Here is a 21335-nt window from a genome sequence, read left to right on the forward strand (position 1 = left end):
GGGTAGAGGCAAAAGTACAAATAAGAATATCTGTTAATATATGCTTTCCCCCCCCTCAGGTTGTTTTGTTTTGTTCCAAGAGGGGGAATCTCGTGGCATGTTTGTTCCTAAGTGGAAAACATGATTTAAAGGAACTTAAAACAAAAAGCATAGTAAATCAACAAAGGGTTCAAAGATTTTCATGAAGTGGTTTGAAAATAGATGCTCTGTGACATATATTAAAAGACTTCCAACAACACTGACCACACACACAAAAAAGGAAAACAACAAATCTACAATAGGTACAAATTATATACATTTATTTTTTTAATAATTTTAAATAACACTCTTGTATAAATTCTTTCATATATTCAAATCATACACAAATTTAGAAATGCATCATGAAGCCTAGTACAGCATCTGTAGGAGACACGTTTTTAGAATTTGTGTTAGAATTTTAGTGACACACATAGGAGTTTAATGTTTTAGGAACATCCCCTAATAGCCCGGGCTAAGATGTAACCTATGGCAGAGTGCAAGTGCCTAGCATTAAAACTCAGCTGTGAATCACTGGGCTTTGGGCTAAGTTGGCTCAGAAGCCCTGGGCTCATGTGCTCACCACCGTCACAACTCTTGCCTGTGTGTAAGTTACGAGTAACAGGGGTTCCCAACTGCCTTTGAAAAAGCATCATTCAACCACTGCCATTTTAACGATCCATAACCTTCAGTCCATTTGACGTGATCTGATGTCTTCGGATGAATCGGTGTGTTCTTCCTGCTTTTTCCCTCGGCATGGTCACTGGCTCAGGGTTAAAGAGGAAAATTGTGCTAACCTTTCATCACTCCCCCACACACGCCAAACTCATGTTAGTTCCCAAGCCCCATGCCGTCAAGATCACAACGGACCAAAAGTCTTTGTGGATGAGGCCAGAAATGCTTTCCTTGCTCTAACAGGTTACACTGGGTTGCTCTGTACTTCTCTCAACTTTTTATCAGAGAGATTTCTTTCCTTGAGATGTGCAGATTCAACTCCTACCCACACACTTCAAAGCATAAGAACCAGGGAATGTTCATTACAAGTGGTGTTATGTTTACCATAAGTCCTACAAAAAATATAGGACCGTGGTGAATGATCTGATAACCCCGTCCCGACTGAAGCTCTTAGGAAGACATTCTATTGCTTTAGTTCTCTGCCTCCAAAACAGCACGAGAAGGGCTAAACGTCCGGAAGGCACTCTCTGACCAAAATGAACTAGTGGGATCATGAGTATTGCTTTAATGATCCGTTTTCTGGGGAATGTTAGGGCTAGAGAGTAGCCATATAATTTGACACCTCTACAAATCCTCTCCCCCAAAATCTCTCTCCTCCCACGTCACATCTGCTCTGTTCTCTCTTAAAATGCAGGTTATTCCGAAGAGTGGTAACACATTAAATCCATAGGACCTTAGTATAAATGAGCGTTCGTTTCTGTCACCATTTTTCTCTATCACTGGAGAAATTCCATTCATAAGAGATATCTAGGAGCTAGCCAGTGCAGGGAGGGAGGGGACAATAAGGGAGGACAGACATATTTTACAACACTACCTAGGATTTCTGTCAGAAATACGTCAGGGCTTATGAACATGAATGAATGAAGACAAAATGATCACTTAATAGCAGTATCTGTCATTTACCAGTAAGGGTCACATTAGTCTTAATCAAAAATAAACACATTTCTAACACTTATTCAAAAGGTCTTCCAATATGATCTTTCTAGAAGACCGACGGGATCCTGGTGTGAAACGTCATAGCTCAGGGAGACCCTGCCTTCAGAGGAACGAACGTGTGCAATGCATTCCATAGTAGTTTCCTAGTCTGATTTTGCCGGTAGATCACTTCATGATTGATTTATATTCTAGAGCAAAATTATTTCCGCCAGCAAAAAGCAGGGGACGCTAAAGAATATTACTTAAAACCAGTTTTAAGACCTCAATTTTTTTTTCCACTCGGAAAAATTGAGAACCTGACGTAGGAGCTGTCAGTAATTCCTTAGCGATTAATGTTCCTTGTGATTCAATGTTTGCAATGCCTTTCAGGCTCTCTTTCAAGCAACCTCTCTATGGCCAGAATCTGGACTATTTGGCTTTGGCTCTCAGACCCCGACCAACACTCACGCTTGCTCTACTGGGGTAACTTCTGTGTAACCAGTGCTTATTTCCCACCACGCTCAACCCCTCACCTTGAGGGGTGCAGTCTGGGAGACAGGCCCCCTTCCTTGGAACTGTGCAGTGCTCAGTCTGCCCGTGCGTTAGTGGGGGCTGCTGGGGAAAACACATTTCCCTCCCTGCTCACGAGGGTCAGTTCTCTTTGAGGAAGCACAAAAACCGGTAGATTTGTTTTCTTGTTGCCAACACTGGCCGCAGGCAGTCATTCTCCAGGGTCCTTTCCACAAAGCCCTTCCCAGCGGTATGGCCCTGGACTGTACCTTGTACTCACGAAGTTGGAAACATTCACAGACGGGACAGTCCCTCCCAGCCTCTCTGTCCATGGCTAGCAGTTTCTACATTGGCCTAGATTTGGAAGAATATATATGTGCTTCAGAGTCAGGAGGCCTGATTCCAAGCCTGATAATGACATATTGTGCAGCCTTGAGTGAGACATTTAACCTCATCTGTAAAATGGGGACAACAACTACTTCCTCAAGGGGCTAGGGTGAGGAACGGAGGACATACGTGTGGAAATGGGCTTTGCGAACTGCAAAGGCCTATAGGAATATCCACTGATTTTTAAAATACAATGCAATGTAATGTATCCTCTCCTCTCATGAGCAATGGCCAAATATTCAGAGCACCTCAGGTTACAGAACTGGACTATCTATCTGTCCATCCTCCAGAACGTCATCTCTAAAACCTGAGAAAGCTTAGGGGTCTCCTACAGAGGGATGAACAAATTCCAGGTGTTTCTCCCGGGAAGGCAGGCAAGGTTGTCAACTTGGATGTTCTAGGTCTAATCTAACAAACCTTTGCTTCTTTTCTCGCCACCTGACAGTTTGCGGTTCCTCCTAATAAATATCTATATTTGACTTCTGGCTGCTTTTCCTGGCTTGCTGCACCCACAACCTGTCGCTATCATAACAGACGAGGGCGACAGTAGGTGGCCTCGAGGGAACAACCGGGTCCAAAAGCAAGGACTAACTGTACCCACCGAACCACAGAGCTACCTCTAACGGCAAAACTGTAGCCCTGCAGGAAGATAGCAGACACCTCGCGGCCTACGGGTGACAAACTACGTTCAAATGTGGAAGGTATTTTTTCGAGTGGGGAGGAAGAATATAATAAATATTTCACAGGCATGAAAAACAGGGGATCCCAAGTGATATGATGGCTTTTCTTTTGGAACTAAAATATTTCTAATTCCTCTGGAAGACTGTCTTTTACACTTAAAAACATTTTTTTTTTTCATGAGGATGTGTTCTACATTGATCTATGTAAAATATATAGACTGGCTAATGTCTAATCAGGTGAGTACTTTAGAGAGTGCAGCCTGCATCCCAGCTTAACAATCACGGCCTTAAAAATCTATTGCTTGAATGTCTAGTAAGTCAAAGAACGTGTAACTCTACTTTGAGACCGAGAAAGGGAAAGAAAGGTTGGAAACACTCAACCTCTTACAAATTTCAACAGTGTCCAAAGAGGGACCAAAAATGACTGACGTTCACCAGAGTCCCAGCTCCAGCAATATTGCCACCTATGTCATATTTTAACCAATCCCCATATGTTCTTTTTACAACGCCATTAACTGCTGTACAAATAGTTTCTAGATGATAAAATATGACATGATTTTTTTTTTTTTTTTACAAATAGATACAAATAACAATGTTGACCAGATATGCTACATTCACTATATACACCTTACTTCTCTAGAGGCAGGAGCAGTCCTTATTTTTAGACAATTCATCATCTACACTGAGACCCTAAGGAGGACCATCAGCTTCCTGCTACCAGATGTCACCTTCCTGTTTCCTGTTTCTACCATTAGAAGCTTATCCCGTGCTTGGATCCTATCATTGAGCAAGAATTTGGGAAGGAAAAATCAAGCTTTTCTAAAGATCCTCTTGAGACTTTTCCGCCCCTATTCTGGAAACAATCGGGATTGTTTATTGTGAGACCGCCCAGACATTAAGCTTTTCTGCAGTGATGTCTTTTAGCACAGTTAAAGGAGTATCATCCCTGACCTTCCTTTAAAAAAAGGTGTTTCAGGAATGGAGATGAAGTCTTCCTGGAGTCCTCCCCCTCCACTTCCATCACCGTGTTTCCGCTGGTTTGGTGAGCACTTCCCCAGGAGTCTATTCGGAGGTCAAAGTAGATGTGGGCTGCACTGTGGGGTTCGGCCTTTCTATACTCCCATGTCGTTGGGTACAAAAATATACTTTACTACAAGTCCTTATTGACAGTGACTGCTTCGGAGCTTCATGGGGAAACTAAGAGTAATAGGCCAGTGCATTACACATTTGTACCTGAAACTTCCAGATGCACTATACGCCTCTGCTTTCTCAGCAAACTCTGCCCAGGCCTCATGTGGCCCAGGAGCCGATGCTGTCTTAGTAAGCCCTGTGCTCTACCGATCCAGGGTGACAGTTCTAGCTCCTCAGGCTTTGTAGTTATGTATGGGTGTCGTCAGGGTCAGCTGCCCGTTGGGAGCCACTTCATTGCCATCATCTTCCAACAGTCCTGACACATCTGCATTGGGAATGCTGTCGTGGTAGCTGCTGAAACTGATATTGTCTTCTTTGAGCTCGATGGTCCAAAAGGGGGCATTGAGTTTCCGGTTCTGGTACTCCCGGTACATATAGACGGCCCCCACAAATCCCATCAGCAGCACCACCACAATGATGATGACTGTCAAAATGATGATGTTAAACTGGGTCCATGAAACATCAGCTAAAGCTGACGTGCTGTTTTCAGCAGAGCTTACGGAAAAGATAGTCTGCAGGGTTGTGGGGGTAAATGTACTATTTATAACAGGGGTGGGCACTGATGTGGTCAAAGAGGCATTGGAAACCAAAATGGTAGAACCTTCAGGTGTTGGAACAATAACTTCTGAAAATAAAAACAGAGAATGAAATGTAAAAGACAAAATTATCTAGTTTTGAGAAACAATAAAAGAAATACACATGGGAGTGGAAGTTGATGTGGGATGTGGACATGAGAGTCTGCTTTAAGGTAATGCAAGTTAAAAATAATTTTTAAAGAAATATAGTGAAAAGAATCAAGGTCTAGAAAGCTAGATTATGACACCCATGGCTGTTCTCCAAAATGTATAATATTAAAATCTTGGGGAAAATCCTAATGTTGGAGCTTCCTATCCTTCTTGACTCTTGGATAGATTCATACAAATTCCTGCAAAGGCAGTAAATATCTCACTGCTGAGTCCTAAATCACTTGGTTAAAAGTGACAGGAATAAAAAGACAATCATTTGAACTAAAATAAGTACAACAAATCTGATGGCATTTCATAAGGGCAAAATTCTCCTCAAAAGAGGCAAAAACAGAGTAAGAAAAATTGTATTTCTGGCTACTTCTGAAAAACACAATTTAAGTGTCCAAAGTTGATGTCAGGCAAGATAAAAAAAAACAAAAAACAGCCTTCTTTTAATTGTATGTGTAGTAATTCTCCCGTCATGGAGATCGTGGCTATCTTATAATTAAAGTGCTAATGCGGCACAGCTCAGTAGAAATACCGCAGGCTTTGGAATCAAGTAGAACTGTGTGGCTACAGATAAGTAAGTGAATCTTTTTAACACTGAGGCTCCTCATCTGTAAAATGGGAATGATCATATCTACTTTGCGGAGTCCCTGGGGAAGGTTACATGAGCTAGAGTTACCGCACGTAATGTTCCCAGAGCTTGGCACGTCATAGGCGCTCGGTAAAATGACTGCTATTGTCATTATAATTCGTCGCCACAGCCAGACACATTAATCTACCCCCAGAAGAGGCATGTTTTATATTACACAGTGAATAATAAGAAAAATCATCACAGTCCTGTCAGCTAAGTATGGACAAAGCATGCCTGCAAATGGGAAGGAGAACCGAGAGGCAGGATCTCCAGGCTAGTGACAGGGTTCGGTCTCGGTCTTTGAGCCTTGATCACAACAGAATAAGGATATTAAGAAAATGGCAGAGGTGACGACACTTGCCACAGACCAACTGTCCATCAGCCTAGGATTCAGTATCTGCCAGATTATCAGAGAGCGGTTTCTAGGAGGGTGTGGTCTAATCACTCTGTGACCCAATGAAGCCAGAATATCCGTAACTCATCCTGAATTTCTAGTCATTAATTTTTATCTAAATCTTTACTGACTTTTCCTGCAAGAAACATTTTTTGCCATACGAACGACTTCTTCTTTTAAAAATCAAAAAGAATATAATTACTATTTCCTCCATCACACATGGGAAAACTCAGGCCCAAAGTTAGGACAGATGCTACCGTGGACTCCGGTTTCTCAGCCAGAACTTCGAACAAGATTACAGGTCCCTGCTTCCAAAGACCTTTGATGGTCACTGGAAGTGATGAGAATATAGAAGCAAAGGATAAAACACATGAGAGGACTTTTAAATTATCAACATAAAAATGAAAATAGATGAAGAGAAAATGTGGGAACCCTGCAATGCCTTTGTCGCGGGCCTCAGATTTCTGGAGTTGACTTTGGAGCATCAGGAGAGCAGCAGGAATAGAAGGAGATCCCTTTAGGCAAATACCTATCAAAATCTATTTCCAGAAAATTCCTCTCGTGGGATTGGAAGGTTTTTTTAAAGCTAAAGGTAGCTGTCCTGAAATTTTCACTGCTAGGCTTAGACACTACATTTACAACCTTAGGTGAGGTTTTACCTTTCTTGACGCAATTTCCCTCGAGGTCTCTGACATAGCCTTCCAGACAGTTCTCACACCAAAACCCAGTGGTGTTATGGAGGCAGCTGATGCATTCACCACTCTCGGGCTTGCAAACCTTTGGAGTTTTAATTGGGTCCACGTGGCCATGACATTGGCACTTGGTACAGATGCTGTCAGAATTGTAATAGCCGTTTTCACAGGTGTTGCAGTTCCGGCCTGTGTAACCGTCTTTGCACTGGACACACGTAGGCTCCAAGTCATCCAGTTCTGAGAGAGAGAGGGCAGGAACGTAACTTAGTACGGTCTTGAGCTGCAATTACAAATGCAAGACAACTGCTGTCCCCTCCCTACTATCTGCTCTCGAGCGTAAAGAGACTAAAGATCTACACCTTATTTCTTAACCCTTAATTGTCCAGCTTATTGTGAAAACGATGGGGGCCCTCCAGAGAATCTATTCAGGTAGAGGACAAAAGAAAGATGCTTACATAGGAATATGAATAATTGTAATAGCTAGGCGCTCTTACAACTTTCACATTCCTTCTTCTTTAGTCCCAACAGACAAGATAAAATAAGATTTTAACAAAAATTTCCTCCCCTCTCCCTCAAGTCTCATTTCATATTAGGTATTTGGACTTGGTTGCAAAACCCTTCCCCTACAGCACCCTACAGAACTTCATTTATCAGCACACTTCATATCAATTGATAACTGACTGCCTGATTTTTCCTCTCGAGATGAAGATTTAGAGAAAGGCCTTACTTATGATACAGCTGCCTGTAGATGTCACTGCTGAACAAGGGCAGCGAAGACATTCTTTTGTGGCGTCAGGACTCTGATAAAATCCTTCTCTGCATTCTTCACAGTGATCCCCTTTGCTATTTTCCTGGCAGTTTAAACAAGCACCTAAAAGAAGCAAATTATTTGAAGATTTATCCTGAAAGTGCAACAACTTTAAATAAATCACATCTGCAACCAAGAGACCTTAAGACTTAGCCAGAAGAACTTATCCGACAGGAATTAACAGGGTTCGGTTTCCATCCCGTCTTTTCCTACACTGGCCAGGTCTGTAAATTCTGTGTCCCCTGCTTGACTAGAAACTCTAGGGAAAGGCTGGTACATGAGTCGAGTAGCAATAAGGCCATGTTGATTGCTGACTACATACAGAAAGCAGGTCAACTATTTTTTCAAAGAAAAAATAAAATCAATCTAAAGACCTCTTTAAAAAAGAATGACTTTTCATAGTTGGGATACTGTAATTAGAAAAGTGAACTAAAACTATATGTATGAACATGCATGACACCTTAAAAATAATGTTGGTTGAAAAAAGCAATCTGCAGAATGATAGAGAACAGGTGGAGAGTACTTACCTATCTTGTAAAATTTTAAAAACTGTACTAAGCAGTTGGATACATACATAATATTGGTAGTAAAAATCGAACGTGGACTAAGAGAGCACAGTCAAATTTTATGCTCTGTTTGTCTTTATGGAGTGAAGGAGGAAAACGAGTCTAGGGGAAAAAAACCAGAGAGGGCTCCCAACCTTATTTGTAATTTCTATTTCAAATATATAACTATATATATATATTACGCAAAATACCAAAATGTTAATATTTATTAATTTTAGGTGTAGGTACATGGGTATTTGCCATATTATTTTCCATACATTTTTATATTTTAAAAACTCAAGATCAAAGGAAAGACAATGAATTAATAGGGGCATCTGACTGGCTCAGTTGGTAGAGCATGTGATTCTTGATCTTAGGGTCATGAGTTTGAGCCTCATGTTGGGTGTAGAAATCACTATAAATAAATAAATAAGAATGAATGAATGAGTGAATGAATGAATGAATAAATAAATACTTTTAAAAGCTGAGCTGACAGCACAGAGCCCGAGACGAGGCTCAAACCCACAAACCGTGAGATCATGACCTGAGGCAAAGTCAGACGCCTAACCGATTGAGCCACTCAGGTTCCCCATAAATAAATACTTTAAAAAATACACAGTTGGTTAGCAGAAAAAATCAAAAGGAAAGAGGAAAGCCAAGTTATGTGTTTTGTAATACTATTCCTTTGGTGCCCTATTAGAGAAGATGTTCTATAGACACTGAAGCAGCATAATGTCTGAAAACAGAAAATGGAAAAGTGCGATGCAATTTACTTCTCCTTTTTTTTTCCAGTTTATTTATTTATTTGGAGAGAGAGAGTGTGAGAGAGTGGGGGAAGGGGAGAGAGAAGGAGGGAGAGAGACTCCCAAGCAGGCTCCACACTGTCCACACAGAGCCCAATGTGAGACTCCAACTCATGTACCATGAGATCATGATGAAACCCAGAGTCAGCCACTTAACCAATGGAGCCACTCAGGCACCCCCACATCCCTTCTTCAGGAGGCCACATATACGCACAGGACCTCTTCGAACTGCTATTACAGGAGTGACAACATGTGACAGAAACCTAGGAAGTTTTACCCGATAAGCTAAACACAATTAAATGCTCAAGCTATTCATAAACAGTTACATTGATTTCTTTTCGTTACAAGTGAAATATTTATGAAAAAGGGGAGAGAGACTGAGGTTGCAAAATAAAATAATCTGACAACTGGGGCAAGATTTGGAAAACCAAAATAATGACAAAGGTATTAACCCACATGGCACATCTCAATTCTTAAGTGATTATGGGACGATTCCCCCAAACTTCATGAACTGACGGGGAAAGACAGCTTCAAAAATTTATTATCTGAACACTGAACTTTGAACTAAATCAAATTTGCATGGAAATGTCACTTTTAATCATATAATTTTTTTAAATATTTTATTTTTAAGCGATCTACTAACTCATCACAGGGCTTGAACCCACAGCCTCATGGTCAAAAGTCACATGCTCTACCAACTGAGCCAGCCAGATGTCCCTAATCATATAATTTTTTTAAGGCCCATTAGTGTTAATGATGCTTATCACACATATAACAAAGTAGGAGTATATCCTCATACAGTGATAAACATGTTGGGTACTGACTTCTTTCCAGATCTTATATCCTGATCCCTCTTTAGCTATGTATCTTTGTGACAATAAAAATAGCTGAAAAAAATACATATGAAGAAACTGCAGATTTTGGCCCTACAAATAAGATCATCTTAAATGTCAAAGTGTTCTGCAAGTTGGAAAAGTCAAAACCTGCATCATGTGTAATATCTGGCCATATGCTCTCCCCCTATTAAAAATGTGCAATGGAAATACTTTCTGATAAAGTCCTGAACTTTAAAAATGCCTCAAAAAAGTTAATAATTCTGTAACAGAATATGGATGTTTGGGGCAAGATGTGTTCCAATAACATGCCATTTGCACATGACTAATGTGGCAAGAAAAGGTCACAGTGCTATTCTTTTTTCTTTCTTTTTTTTTTTTTTTAACATTTATTTATTTTTGAGAGACAGAGTGTGAACGGGGGAGGGGCAGAGAGAGAGGGAGACACAGAATCCAAAGCAGGCTTCAGGCTTTGAGCTGTCAGCACAGAGCCCGACACAGGGCTCGAACCCACGGACCGTGAGATCATGACCTGAGCTGAAGTTGGATGTTTAAATTACTGTGCCACCCAGGTGCCCCCACAGTGCTACTCTTATTAAAAAATGGTAAATATATACACTATTAATACTTTGCTTCTACAATGCTACTGGACCTACATGCTTAGTGTTTTGGGGCCTTTGACCATTTTAGATAAGGTCTCAAGCCTTTGTGTTTATCACAATATAATTGCATTCTCTTACACCCTTTATATTAGAATACAAATTTATTTAATCATACAATTCATAACAATTAAAATTTTTTTCTGGAAAAATTTATTTCTATTTGTTTTATGCCATACCCTGCAATAAGTCAATGAGGAAAAAAATAACCTTATGTGGCAAATATGTTGTCTCAAAAGGAAAGATGAAAATAAGTATAATAACAAGACTCATTACACTGCTTCAAAAATAGCATGTACCTGGAACAGTGCTACAGAGAAAGAAAATTAATAAATTAAGTACAGACAGACATAGACACAACAGAATGCTAACAAGAGCTATGGGGGCAAGGGCAATAGTCCTTTTGGGTCTTTCTCCTTTGATTTTCATGTGTCTCTGGTATGCATGTATCCCTTTTATTTTTACTGTCTTGATGTTTTTCTTTAAAAAAAAAAAGTTTGTGTATTTATTTTGAGAGAGAGAGAGAGAACACACATGTGCACGAGCCAGGAAGGAGCAGAAAGATAGAGAGGGAGAGAGAGAATCCCAAGCAGGCTCCACGCTATCAGCACAGAGCCGTATGTGAGGCTCAATCCCATGAACCATGAGATCATGACCTGAGCTGAAATCAAGAGTCGGATGCTTAATGGAGCCACCCAGGAGCCCCTTGTCTTTATTTTTTCCTGACTACAAAATTAACACATTATAAACTATATCACATGTGTATTATAAAAATATTTCAAGAACCCAAGCAAGTTTAAAACATTCCACGAGAAGCTTGGAAGAAATTCTTTTATCATAAATAACCATAAATATCATAACCTTCCAAATCCATATCCAGGAGGTACTGATAGTATGAATTTGCTTTTCTAACAGCTTATAACTCCTCTCTGGGAGGCAACAGAGCATAAGAAAACTGGAGCAGTATTTAGTGTCAGACCTGAGTTCCACTCCCAGCTGAACCTCTTCCCAGTTGTGTAACCCTCCATAAAGAGCTTCTCTGAACATCACTTTTCTAAGCTGTAAAATGGGGTAATTCTTGAGCTAATGATTTCATGTAATGTGAATATTACAAAGGGCAAAAAACCATTCCATAAGACAAACGTTTTCTCTTTATGCTTCAGTTTCCTCATCTATAAATTAAGAAAGCTGCACTAGATGAAATCTAAATTCCCTTTAAAATCTAAAAGCTAAGGATCTTTCTTTTAGGATAAATGATATATGAAAAATAAGCTGAAGTTTAACTTTGCTTATTATACTCTGCCTGGAACCTCCCAAAATACAACAATTCTGCCTTAAAATTCACATTCTCTTTGCTGAAAGATGGCCAAAGGAGTGGATTACCATTGAAAAAAAAGAAAAGAAAAGAAAAAAGAAAAGGGAATGAGAGTTTCCTGAAGATGATCTCATGCTCGCTGGCTAGGCAGCAAACAAATCTGGTAAGGGTAACCAAGAAAACAACCAGTCAAAGAAAAGAATGTGGGGCTCCTTTCCAATGAAATTCAGTGACAATGCTTTGAAAACATAAATCGCCACCTGTAAAAAGCTTTGTCCTTATTTATTTTACCATTTCGTAGTTTATATACAAACGTGTCAGAAGTACGGTAATGTGCTTTGTTGTGGGAAGAAATGCCTGATCCTCTCTATAGACAGAAGGTCCACTTCCAACCTGTCCAGAAGAAAGAAGGCCAAGCCCAAGTGAACAAGGGAGACTGACAGAAGTTAAGGTCAGAGAGAAAGGCAGAGGTCCAAAAATGTACAGTCATGTCAGCCCTAGAAAGAAGTTTGAATTTTATTCCAAGAGGGAGGGGAAGCCATTCGAGGATTCAAGCAGGGGGATGGCATGGATCTGGTCTTACATTTTAAAAAGATCACTCCGGTTGTTATGTGGTGGGGTGAGGATCTGGGGTGAGAGGGCAAGAGAGAAGGCAGAGAGATAAGATGAGATCAGAGAATGTCACGGTAGTTCAGAGAGATGACGGGGCCTTGCACAAGGATGACAATAACAAAGGTCAGAAACAGTTGTCAGGTCCATGGTGTATTCTGAATGCTGGGCTGATAGACCTTGCTGACGGATTTGATGTTTGCTGCAAGGAAAAGAAAGGAACCAAATATGACCCCCAGGCTTTTGGAGTGAGCAACCGGCTGAATGGTGTCAAATGAAGCACACTAGGGGTAAGGCAGGCTTGGCTTCCAGGGTAGAGGAAAGAGTTGTTTCGGATGTCTTAGGGTTCTGATGTCAATTAAGGCATTCCAGTGAAGATGACGAGTGTACTGTTGGATCTTTGAGTGTAAAGATCGGGGGAGAAATGTAAATCTGGTCGGTGGCACCAGGTAGATGGCATTTTAAATTAAGTCTAGAGGACTGAATGAGACCAGTCGAGGAGAGTACAAATGGAGGAGGCAAACAAGGCAAGGACTGAGCCCTGAGGCACTCCAGCCCTTTTCTTGAACAAAGGAAGATCCAGCAGAGCTGACTGAGAAAGAAAAGAAAAGAAAAGAGAAGAGAAGAGAAGAGAAGAGAAGAGAAGAGAAGAGAAGAGAAGAGAAGGAAGAGAAGAGAAGAGAAGGAAGAGAAGAGAAGGAAGAGAAGAGAGAAGAGAAGAGAAGAGAAGAGAAGAGAAGAGAAGAGAGAAGAGAAGAGAAGAGAAAAGAAAAGAAAAGAAAAGAAAAGAAAAGAAAAGAAAAGAAAAGAAAAGAAAAAGGAAAAGAAGGAACCTGTGATACCCTAAAGAGAGGACAGTTATCAAGGAGTGATGGAGTGGTCAACTCAGCCAGGCTGAGGCAAGTTGCTCACCATGAGACACTATGAATCCATGAAAGCGCCTTGAAGTCTTAAAAAGGGCACCACATGGACATAAAGTTCTAGTTTAAAAAATAATAGTCCTTCCACCTCCATTTCAATGTAAATATATGCTCAATAAAGAAAATCCAGAAAATACAGGAGAGTACAAAGAAGAAAAAAAGTCATAAGAAATCTGTCATTAAGATTTTGAATACTTTTCCTTAAAATCTTTTTTTATGTATAGGAGTTTAACTTTTGCTCTTTAAATAGTCTAAATATGTGGCTATGTCATTCATGCCCCGCTTTCTTCAGTCTCTCATGTTGTTATACACAGTTCTTTTTCTTTTTTTTTTAATGTCTATTTATTTTTGAAGGGGTGGGGGGAGGGGCAGGGAGAGAGGGAGACACAGAATCTGAAGCAGGCTCCAGACTCCAAGCTGTCAGCACACAGCCCGACGCGGGGCTCGAACCCACAAACTGCAAGATCATGACCCGAGCCGAAGTCGGACCCTTAACCACTGAGCCACCCAGGTGCCCCTGTACCATTCTTTAAAACGTTTTAATGACAACTTCATAGTTGCCTTTTATTGATTGCTTATAATGGGGCAGACACTGTATTAAAGGCTCTATAAATATATTGCACCAAATCACCACAACAACCCATTAGACTGTTACTGTTATTATCCTGCACTTCTAGGAGAAAAAACAGGCTAAGTAATTTGGCCAAGGTAAAGTCAAGATTGCACTTGCTGTGCTCTTAACCACGTATTGCCAAGACAACATAATCTGCTTCATTCCTTGTTGATAGAAATGGGGTTGTCTGATTTTTTTTGGAACATAACTACCACTTTGGTAAGCATCTTTGAACACAACATCTTTTTATTAATTTAGAATTATTTCTTCAGAATAGACTTCTGGAAACAGAATTTCTGGATCAAGGAGGTATTTTTAAGACTCTTAAACACATTGTGAAACTGTTTTCCAAAATGTTTTTCCCCAGTATATTTTATCACAAAAAGGTTACCTTAAAATCTGCTTTATCTAAATCACAAGGTATAGAAAAAGACTACAAAGGGGGAAAGTAAGGACAGTGAAAACATAGTAAGTGGCCACCAGAGGGCAGCCGTATCCCAGCGCTGTTGAAAAAAATCTTTGAGACAAAAGCAAAGACTGTATGTTAAGCTTGCAGTTTTAAACCAAGTATTTGCATCCCTTCACGTTGAATTCCACTTTTATTATATTTATAAACAGAGAAGCCATTTATTTCTCTTATTACTAACTGATTTTGGAAATCGCAATCATGGGAAGGATTTCTTTTGCCTTCAATTATCTCTAGCAAGGACAGGTTGGGATTTACTTGCCATTAAAGACAGGTATCTCATTGCTGCAAAGAAAACCAGACATGAGATCAGCAGTGTAGACTGCTTCCTTACTGTACAAGACCTGAGGAGAAATTTACATCAACTCAGTAGGATGGAGCATTCCTGTCGTTAACCAGGACTGAAATGTATCTTTCCTCTGCGTTTTTCCATTCATTTCTTCATTTACCCAACAAACACTTAGTACGTATACGTGCCAAGCTCCATGCTAGAGACTGTGTACAATGATGAACAAAACTAGGGTCGCCCCTACCATCAGGGAACTTACAGTGGAGTAAGTAAGCCATGCATGACTCATAATCACAAATAAACACATAATTATAGACTATAAATACTATGACAAAAAATACAAGTGCATATGACAGTGCATAACTGGGAGCCATCATTCAGCCTGGAGTGTCAGGAACCACTTTCTAATGTGGTAAACTACATGGAAGTTGGAAGGCCTGAAGGAACAATATGGTTTAATAAGGCAAAGGGCTAGCAGTGGGGTAGAGGTGTATTAGAAAGACCATTCTAGGCAGAGGTAAGATCACAAATGAGAACCTTGGAGAAAGGGAACACGGCTTGTTTTAGGAACAGAAGGCGGTATGACTGGATCACAGGCAGTAGAGAAAAAGAAAAGCACGAGAGAGAACCAGTAAGTAGCCAGGGACCAGATCACGTAACAGAAAAAAAAAAAAAAATAATAATGATAAAACTATTTCTGCTAAATCAGTTTGTTTCACCATGGACAGAGGACTAAAATGAAGAATAAACTTTCAAGGCGCCTGGGTGGCTCAGTCAGTTAAGTGTCCGACTTCGGCTCAGGTCATGATCTCACGGTCTGTGAGTTCAAGCCCTGTGTCGGGCTCTGTGCTGACGGCTCACAGCCTGGAGCTTGCTTCGGATTCTGTGTCTCCCTCTCTCTCTGACCCTGCCCCATTCATGCTCTGCCTCTCTCTGTCTCAAAAATAAATAAACATTAAGAAAAAAAATTTTTTTAAAGAATAAACTTTCAATACAGGTTTTTCCAGAGTACTTTCAATTTCAAATATTCTGCAACCTTACTTTCATAAAAACACTTGTACTTGTCTGGCTGGTTTGTCCTGATTTTTCTGTTGGGGAAAAAAAGGTTTCCAAGGAAACATTTCTAGTCCTTACATTTAGGAAAACTGACCATCGGAAGAGTTCGTTGTCTTTAGTTTTTAATAGTTTGCCTCAATGTGGTTTTCTTTGCTTTATACCACCTGGGGTTTGCAGAGCTTTCTGAATCTGTGGGCTGATGTCTTCTACCGGTTTGGAAAATTCTTGGCCATTATCTCTTCAAATCTTGCTTCTGCCCCAATCTCTTTCTCCTTTCTTTCTGAATCTCCAATTACATTTATGCCAGTCTTTTTAGCTGTGTCTCACATGTCTTCCTGCTCTGTTCTTTCCATTGTATTTTTTTCCTCTGGGCTTCAGTTGGATATTTTTAGCTGAGCTGTATTCAAGTCTACAAACCTTGTCTTCACCGTGAACAAACGTTTGTTAAACCCATGCTATGAGTTGTTCATTTCAGATGTTGTATTTTTCAGTTCTAGTTCAGTTTTGTTTTTTTTAAATAGATTCCAATTCTCTTGAAATTTGCCTCTTTTTACCTATTTTCTGGGTTTCCCCTTATTTTCTTAAAACATTAACTTTAGTTATTTTAAAGGCATTCTCTGCTAACTCTAACATCTGGATTATCTGTGGGTCTGCTTCCATTGTTTATTTTTTCTCTTTATTTTTGGTCACATTTTCCCTCCTCAGCATTGTCAAGTATTTTTATTATATGCCAGATACAGCATATAGAAGAGCCATAGATGACCTGTTTTCTCTGTGAGGCAGATATAACGAGGGAATCATCTCGACCCAATTAGAAATTGAGATACGTTGAAGATGGGCTGCAATCTCAGTACGAGTAAGTTCACTTATGGTTCATCACTATATCTTGGTCATAGAGTGGGTGGGTCCTCGGTGGGTACAGCCCAGGTCTCACTCCACGCACTTCAGAATCTGCCAGTGTCTTGAGAGACAGAGGTTTGTGTATGGTAATAGGGCCTCTCTTTCTAAAGGGATTTTGTCTCCACAGCACAGTAAGACTTAGAGACTTCTTAATACTTTTTGGGCCAGCCTCTTGTCTCTTGAACAATCAGCTAACGTCCTGGGAGGAAACTGGCCCAGTCTTTAGGGCTCCTCTAGTTTCCAATCCATCACACAAGTCCCAAACAACTGCCAAAAACTCTTCTTCTGTCTCTTTCCTCAAGAAGAATTTCTGCTCCTTTGCCTATGACCCGAATCAGCAAATGTCCCCTGGGAATAAAGTGGCTGGTGATCATCCCCTTACTTAGGACGAGGTCTACCCCTTCCGGAATTGTAGTTCATATTGTCTTCTTTGCTTCCCAACCAACATGATTCGTGAAATTTATGAAAAGAACAATGGACTAATTACACAACCAACTTAAGGAAAGCACGTACCTGTGAGGGCATCACAAGTGGCAGACCGATTATTACATTGGCAGGGCAAGCAGCCACTCTTACTAAAGTCATAATATCCATCTTGGCATCGATCACATGTAGAGCCGGTGACGCCCGCTTTGCACTGGCATTTCCCAGAACTGCAAATAAAAGCAAAGACAACGAGCAAAAGTAAAGTAAATCAATTTGAAAGTTTTGTTGCCCAACATCCCAGCATAGATGATCTTAACGTAGAAATATTTCAACTGGATTCTAATTACTAGAATTATTGTTTTCGTTTTTGTTTTGAATTGGAAGTTGAGCGACTTCATGGCTATAGAAATTCAGTTAACATAGTAACACTAGTCATTTGTGACAATTTAATCCTCTGCACTTAGGCAGGTTAGAATAATGATAAAGGAGTCATGGGAACATGCATCCCTAATGCTTAGAAATCTTTGTTTGGCAAGCACTGGGGCATAAAACTGGTACCACAGCTACATCTCATTCCTGGATCATTCCACAGTTCCATCGGCCTCTACCCTACCCAATATGGAGAAGGGAAGAACCACCACCTGGTCTTCATCCAGCCTAGCCTCTGGCTGAAAAACATGGAGACTACAATCTTAATGAATGCATCAGTTAATATCCATTGAGATGCTAGAAATAATGTAATTTTCTACTTTAGGTCTAGGCTATCTTAAAATCATATTTCTGATAACTAAACCGGAATTCACAATTAAGTAAACAGGATTATAATGGGGACCCCCATTGCTTTCTGGATTAAATCCATATAAAAATTCTAGATTGTCAACCCCAAAAAGAAAACTAAAATCTAAAGTAAGAAACATAGGGGTGCCTGGCTGGCTCAATTGGTAGAGCACGTGACTCTTGATCTCGGGTTTGTAGGTTTGAGCCCCACATTGGGTACAGAGGTTACTTAAAAATAAAATCTTTAAAAATAAATACGTAAAGTAAGAAAAATACCTTATTTAACAACGTGACTCTTCTTTATATGCTTATTCTGAACCTGAAACTTTTAGACTTTACCTGAGTATATTTTGGCACCAGTCACAATGGATGGGAGACAATTGAAGATAAAACTGCTTTTCAATATAATATTTTTAGAGATTCAGCTCCCAACAGTGAGCCCCCATGGGGTTATTACTTTTAGTTCAAGAGCCCAGGCTAAAATTGTTAGTACTTACACGGCTCTTACACATATCAGTTGAAGTAATCCCCTGATAATTCCCATATTCCTATTGCTATAATAAAAATAGAACTTCCAAATTTGAGAGTTCCTGGAATTCTCAGCTGAACTTTGCAGAATGGAGCTGAAGCGACTTCCAACCATGTGTATTCTACTTGTAGTATACAAACCTAAGGTGGTTTTTTTTGTTTGTTTGTTTGTTTTTGAGATATGCCTCTCTTTTTTGTCGGCATCCCCTGGGCTAAATAATGAGGCTTTCACCCTCCATCCCTAAAAAATTCTCTTGAGCAGCTAGAGTCAAAGTTTACTTCTCTCTCCTACTTACAGTTCTCTGCACTGTCCCAGGCTATGCCAAAAAGGAGTAGAAAAGCAGAAAAACAGTTCTACATGGAATATTTTTAGGGCTTTACTCAAACAAAATCAGTCCAGAAGGGAAAGGAAGCCAGGCTTATGTAAATAATGTATATTTTACATATTTCAAAGTCTTGTATCCTGAAAAGTTACCCACTGAACTCTGTATTCCTCTCCCAAAGCTGTCTAGTATATAGGTTATGCAATTGCTTGACTAACAAGTAATTTTACAAAAAACGTAAAATGGAGGCATCTAAAAGCAGGAGTCATGCTGCTGCTGAAGATGATGATAAAAATAATGAGCCATCATTTGTTGGTGGCCTATGTCAATAAACATACATATGTTCTCTAATCCTGAAAATAACCCTACTAGGTGGAAGTCATAATCCTCGTCTTACTACTGAGGGAAATCGGGGTGGGGGAGGGACTGAAGTATTGTCCACACCTAGTAAGTCAGGCTGATTTATACAAAGCTAGACTTTTCTTACTATACCATGCTACCTGCCACTCCCTAAGCCTGAATCTAAATTTGTCCAAGAAATTTGCCTGCCAAATAACTTGATACCTACTTGGGTATCAAGCTTCATTCTGCAGATTCCAGTCACCACAATTTACCATTTATTTAGGTTCTCACCCCAGTGAGCTGTTTCTGCCTTGCCCAGAATAAACTGTGGTCTTTTTCCTTACTTCCAGTAAATTTCAGGTCTTCCTCAACAGAAGCTAAGAGTTCCCACTGCTTGAAGAGAAATGGCAGCCTAGCAAAGTCCAAGGTTCCCAGAGATGCAAGCCCAAATATGTTGATGCTTAAATAAAATTTATACTGTTCATAGTGCAGAAGACCAGGCTTGATTTTAGACAAGCAACAGAAATGTACATTACCAAGCAACGTCTCTTAAGTAACTTCACAAAAAAAGAAAACAAGAGGAAAAACCCCACCGCATACACTTACACAGTCTTACCCAAGAATATCCCAAGGTACTTAAAGATCTAAAAAGTAAATCTGTATTCATCAAATATGAAGTGCAGGAATATCTTATTACTCAACAAGAAGGAACTAGTCGATTTAAGTCTCGCTCGACTGTCAGAAAATTATAAAGGAAATAATGTGCTTTCCAAAGAATTGCTAACAACAATTTATTAGCCAATTTCCAAGGCTTTTAGAAAGTTAATCAAAATATGTTTGTTCCTCATTTCTCTACATGATTAGATTATTCGGCATACGGAAGAATAAACAGTTACTCTTAATGACAGTGCTTGCCGAACTCACCAACCTACAAGAAAATGATATTATGTTGGAATACCTAATCACTTCATGATATCTCATAATCATAACATAGCCAGTGCTCTCAAAGTGGTTGCTATTCCTGTAAGTGGACTTTCCCGTCATAATTCTGCTCTGCGCACTCAAAAGACCGATTTAAGCAGTCATCTTTCTCCCTGGAGACGGTGCTCCTTAGTTGCTGATGTTAAAACAAACAAACAAAAATCCATGAGTGGCTTTATGGATCCTGATAAAGTGGTTGGCTAGTCTAGATACCATGCTTCACTTTTCCTGGGTAGATTTTAAAACAATGGGAAAGGAGCTGCTTTCTCTCTCTCTTTTTAAATATAGAAGGGAGTGGGAAAGTTTGGTTGTGAGACTGCACTAGGTGGTGCTTTCCATGTTACTCATGGCCCATCGCCAATTTCTGCATGTATAAGAATTAAATCACTCAGCAAATATAAAGCTTTCCCTGTGTGTGACTTCTTTTACAGAATAAAGCCTTTACAACACCCCCTTTCATGGTCTCCCTCTGTTAGAGGCTGTTGAATGCTTTTTGAAGCAAAGGTCAATGATATAAATGCAATGAAATCAAAGACAGGGGGAAAAAAAGTCCTGTTAACAGACCACTTATGTGTATCCAGAGATTTGAAATGAAAGGACCAAAGACTCATAGCTTCATATCTGGCAAATAAGGACACAGAACTAGATTTCGAACAGAAGTCAGAAATCTATACTTCTGAGATCAACTAACAAAGAATTTAAGATAGAATTTGCTCATCTGGTGTCGCTTTTACAGACATGAGTTAGTTACTAGTTAAGTACTAATAGAGTATGGAGAATTACATCAGAAAGACGAATATAGAATTATTTACAAAGAAAGCACAAGCATTGTGGAACTATGCTGTACAAGGTATAACTAAGTATATTCTATACATTTCTTAAATTATCCCAAACAGAATTCTCAGATTTTCTTATGGTTGTTAAGTACTTAGTTATAAAATTTATCACATTCGTAACTGTGAACAACTATTACAAGGCTTGAACACTGAGAAATGATCTCTTGCGGGGTGCTTGGCTGGCTCAGCCAGAAGAGCACACCATTCTTGATCTTGGGGTCATGACTTCTAGCTCCACTTTGGGTGTAGATTACTTAATTAAGTCAAACTTTAAAAAATTATCTAGATGAGTAAATGGAAAGTCTCCAGGATTTCCATTATTTTATAACACCATTGACTAGCACGGGAAGGGTGGACCATAAGAGGGGAAGTATCCGGGCCTATGGAAAATTCATCGCCTGAGGAGACCGAGAGCTTGGTTCATG

The 21335-nt window shown here is 39.9% G+C and overlaps 1 protein-coding gene across 1 annotated transcript in view; it reads right to left on the reverse strand.

Moving 5' to 3' along the window:
* Positions 1-277: 277 nt before the first annotated feature.
* The window catches only part of MEGF9 (multiple EGF like domains 9), an 89797-nt gene continuing 68739 nt past the window's right edge, over positions 278-21335 (reverse strand). The window contains exons 3-6 of the mRNA XM_042964854.1: positions 17211-17350; positions 7609-7752; positions 6849-7118; positions 278-5058 (exon numbers count right to left, since the gene is read on the reverse strand). Of these exons, the coding sequence (XP_042820788.1) occupies positions 4607-5058; positions 6849-7118; positions 7609-7752; positions 17211-17350 (1006 nt within the window). The 3' untranslated portion in view covers positions 278-4606. The remainder of the gene's footprint in view (positions 5059-6848; positions 7119-7608; positions 7753-17210; positions 17351-21335) is intronic.

The sequence above is a fragment of the Panthera tigris genome, chromosome D4 (genome assembly GCF_018350195.1).
Source record: "Panthera tigris isolate Pti1 chromosome D4, P.tigris_Pti1_mat1.1, whole genome shotgun sequence".
NCBI lineage: Eukaryota > Metazoa > Chordata > Mammalia > Carnivora > Felidae > Panthera > Panthera tigris.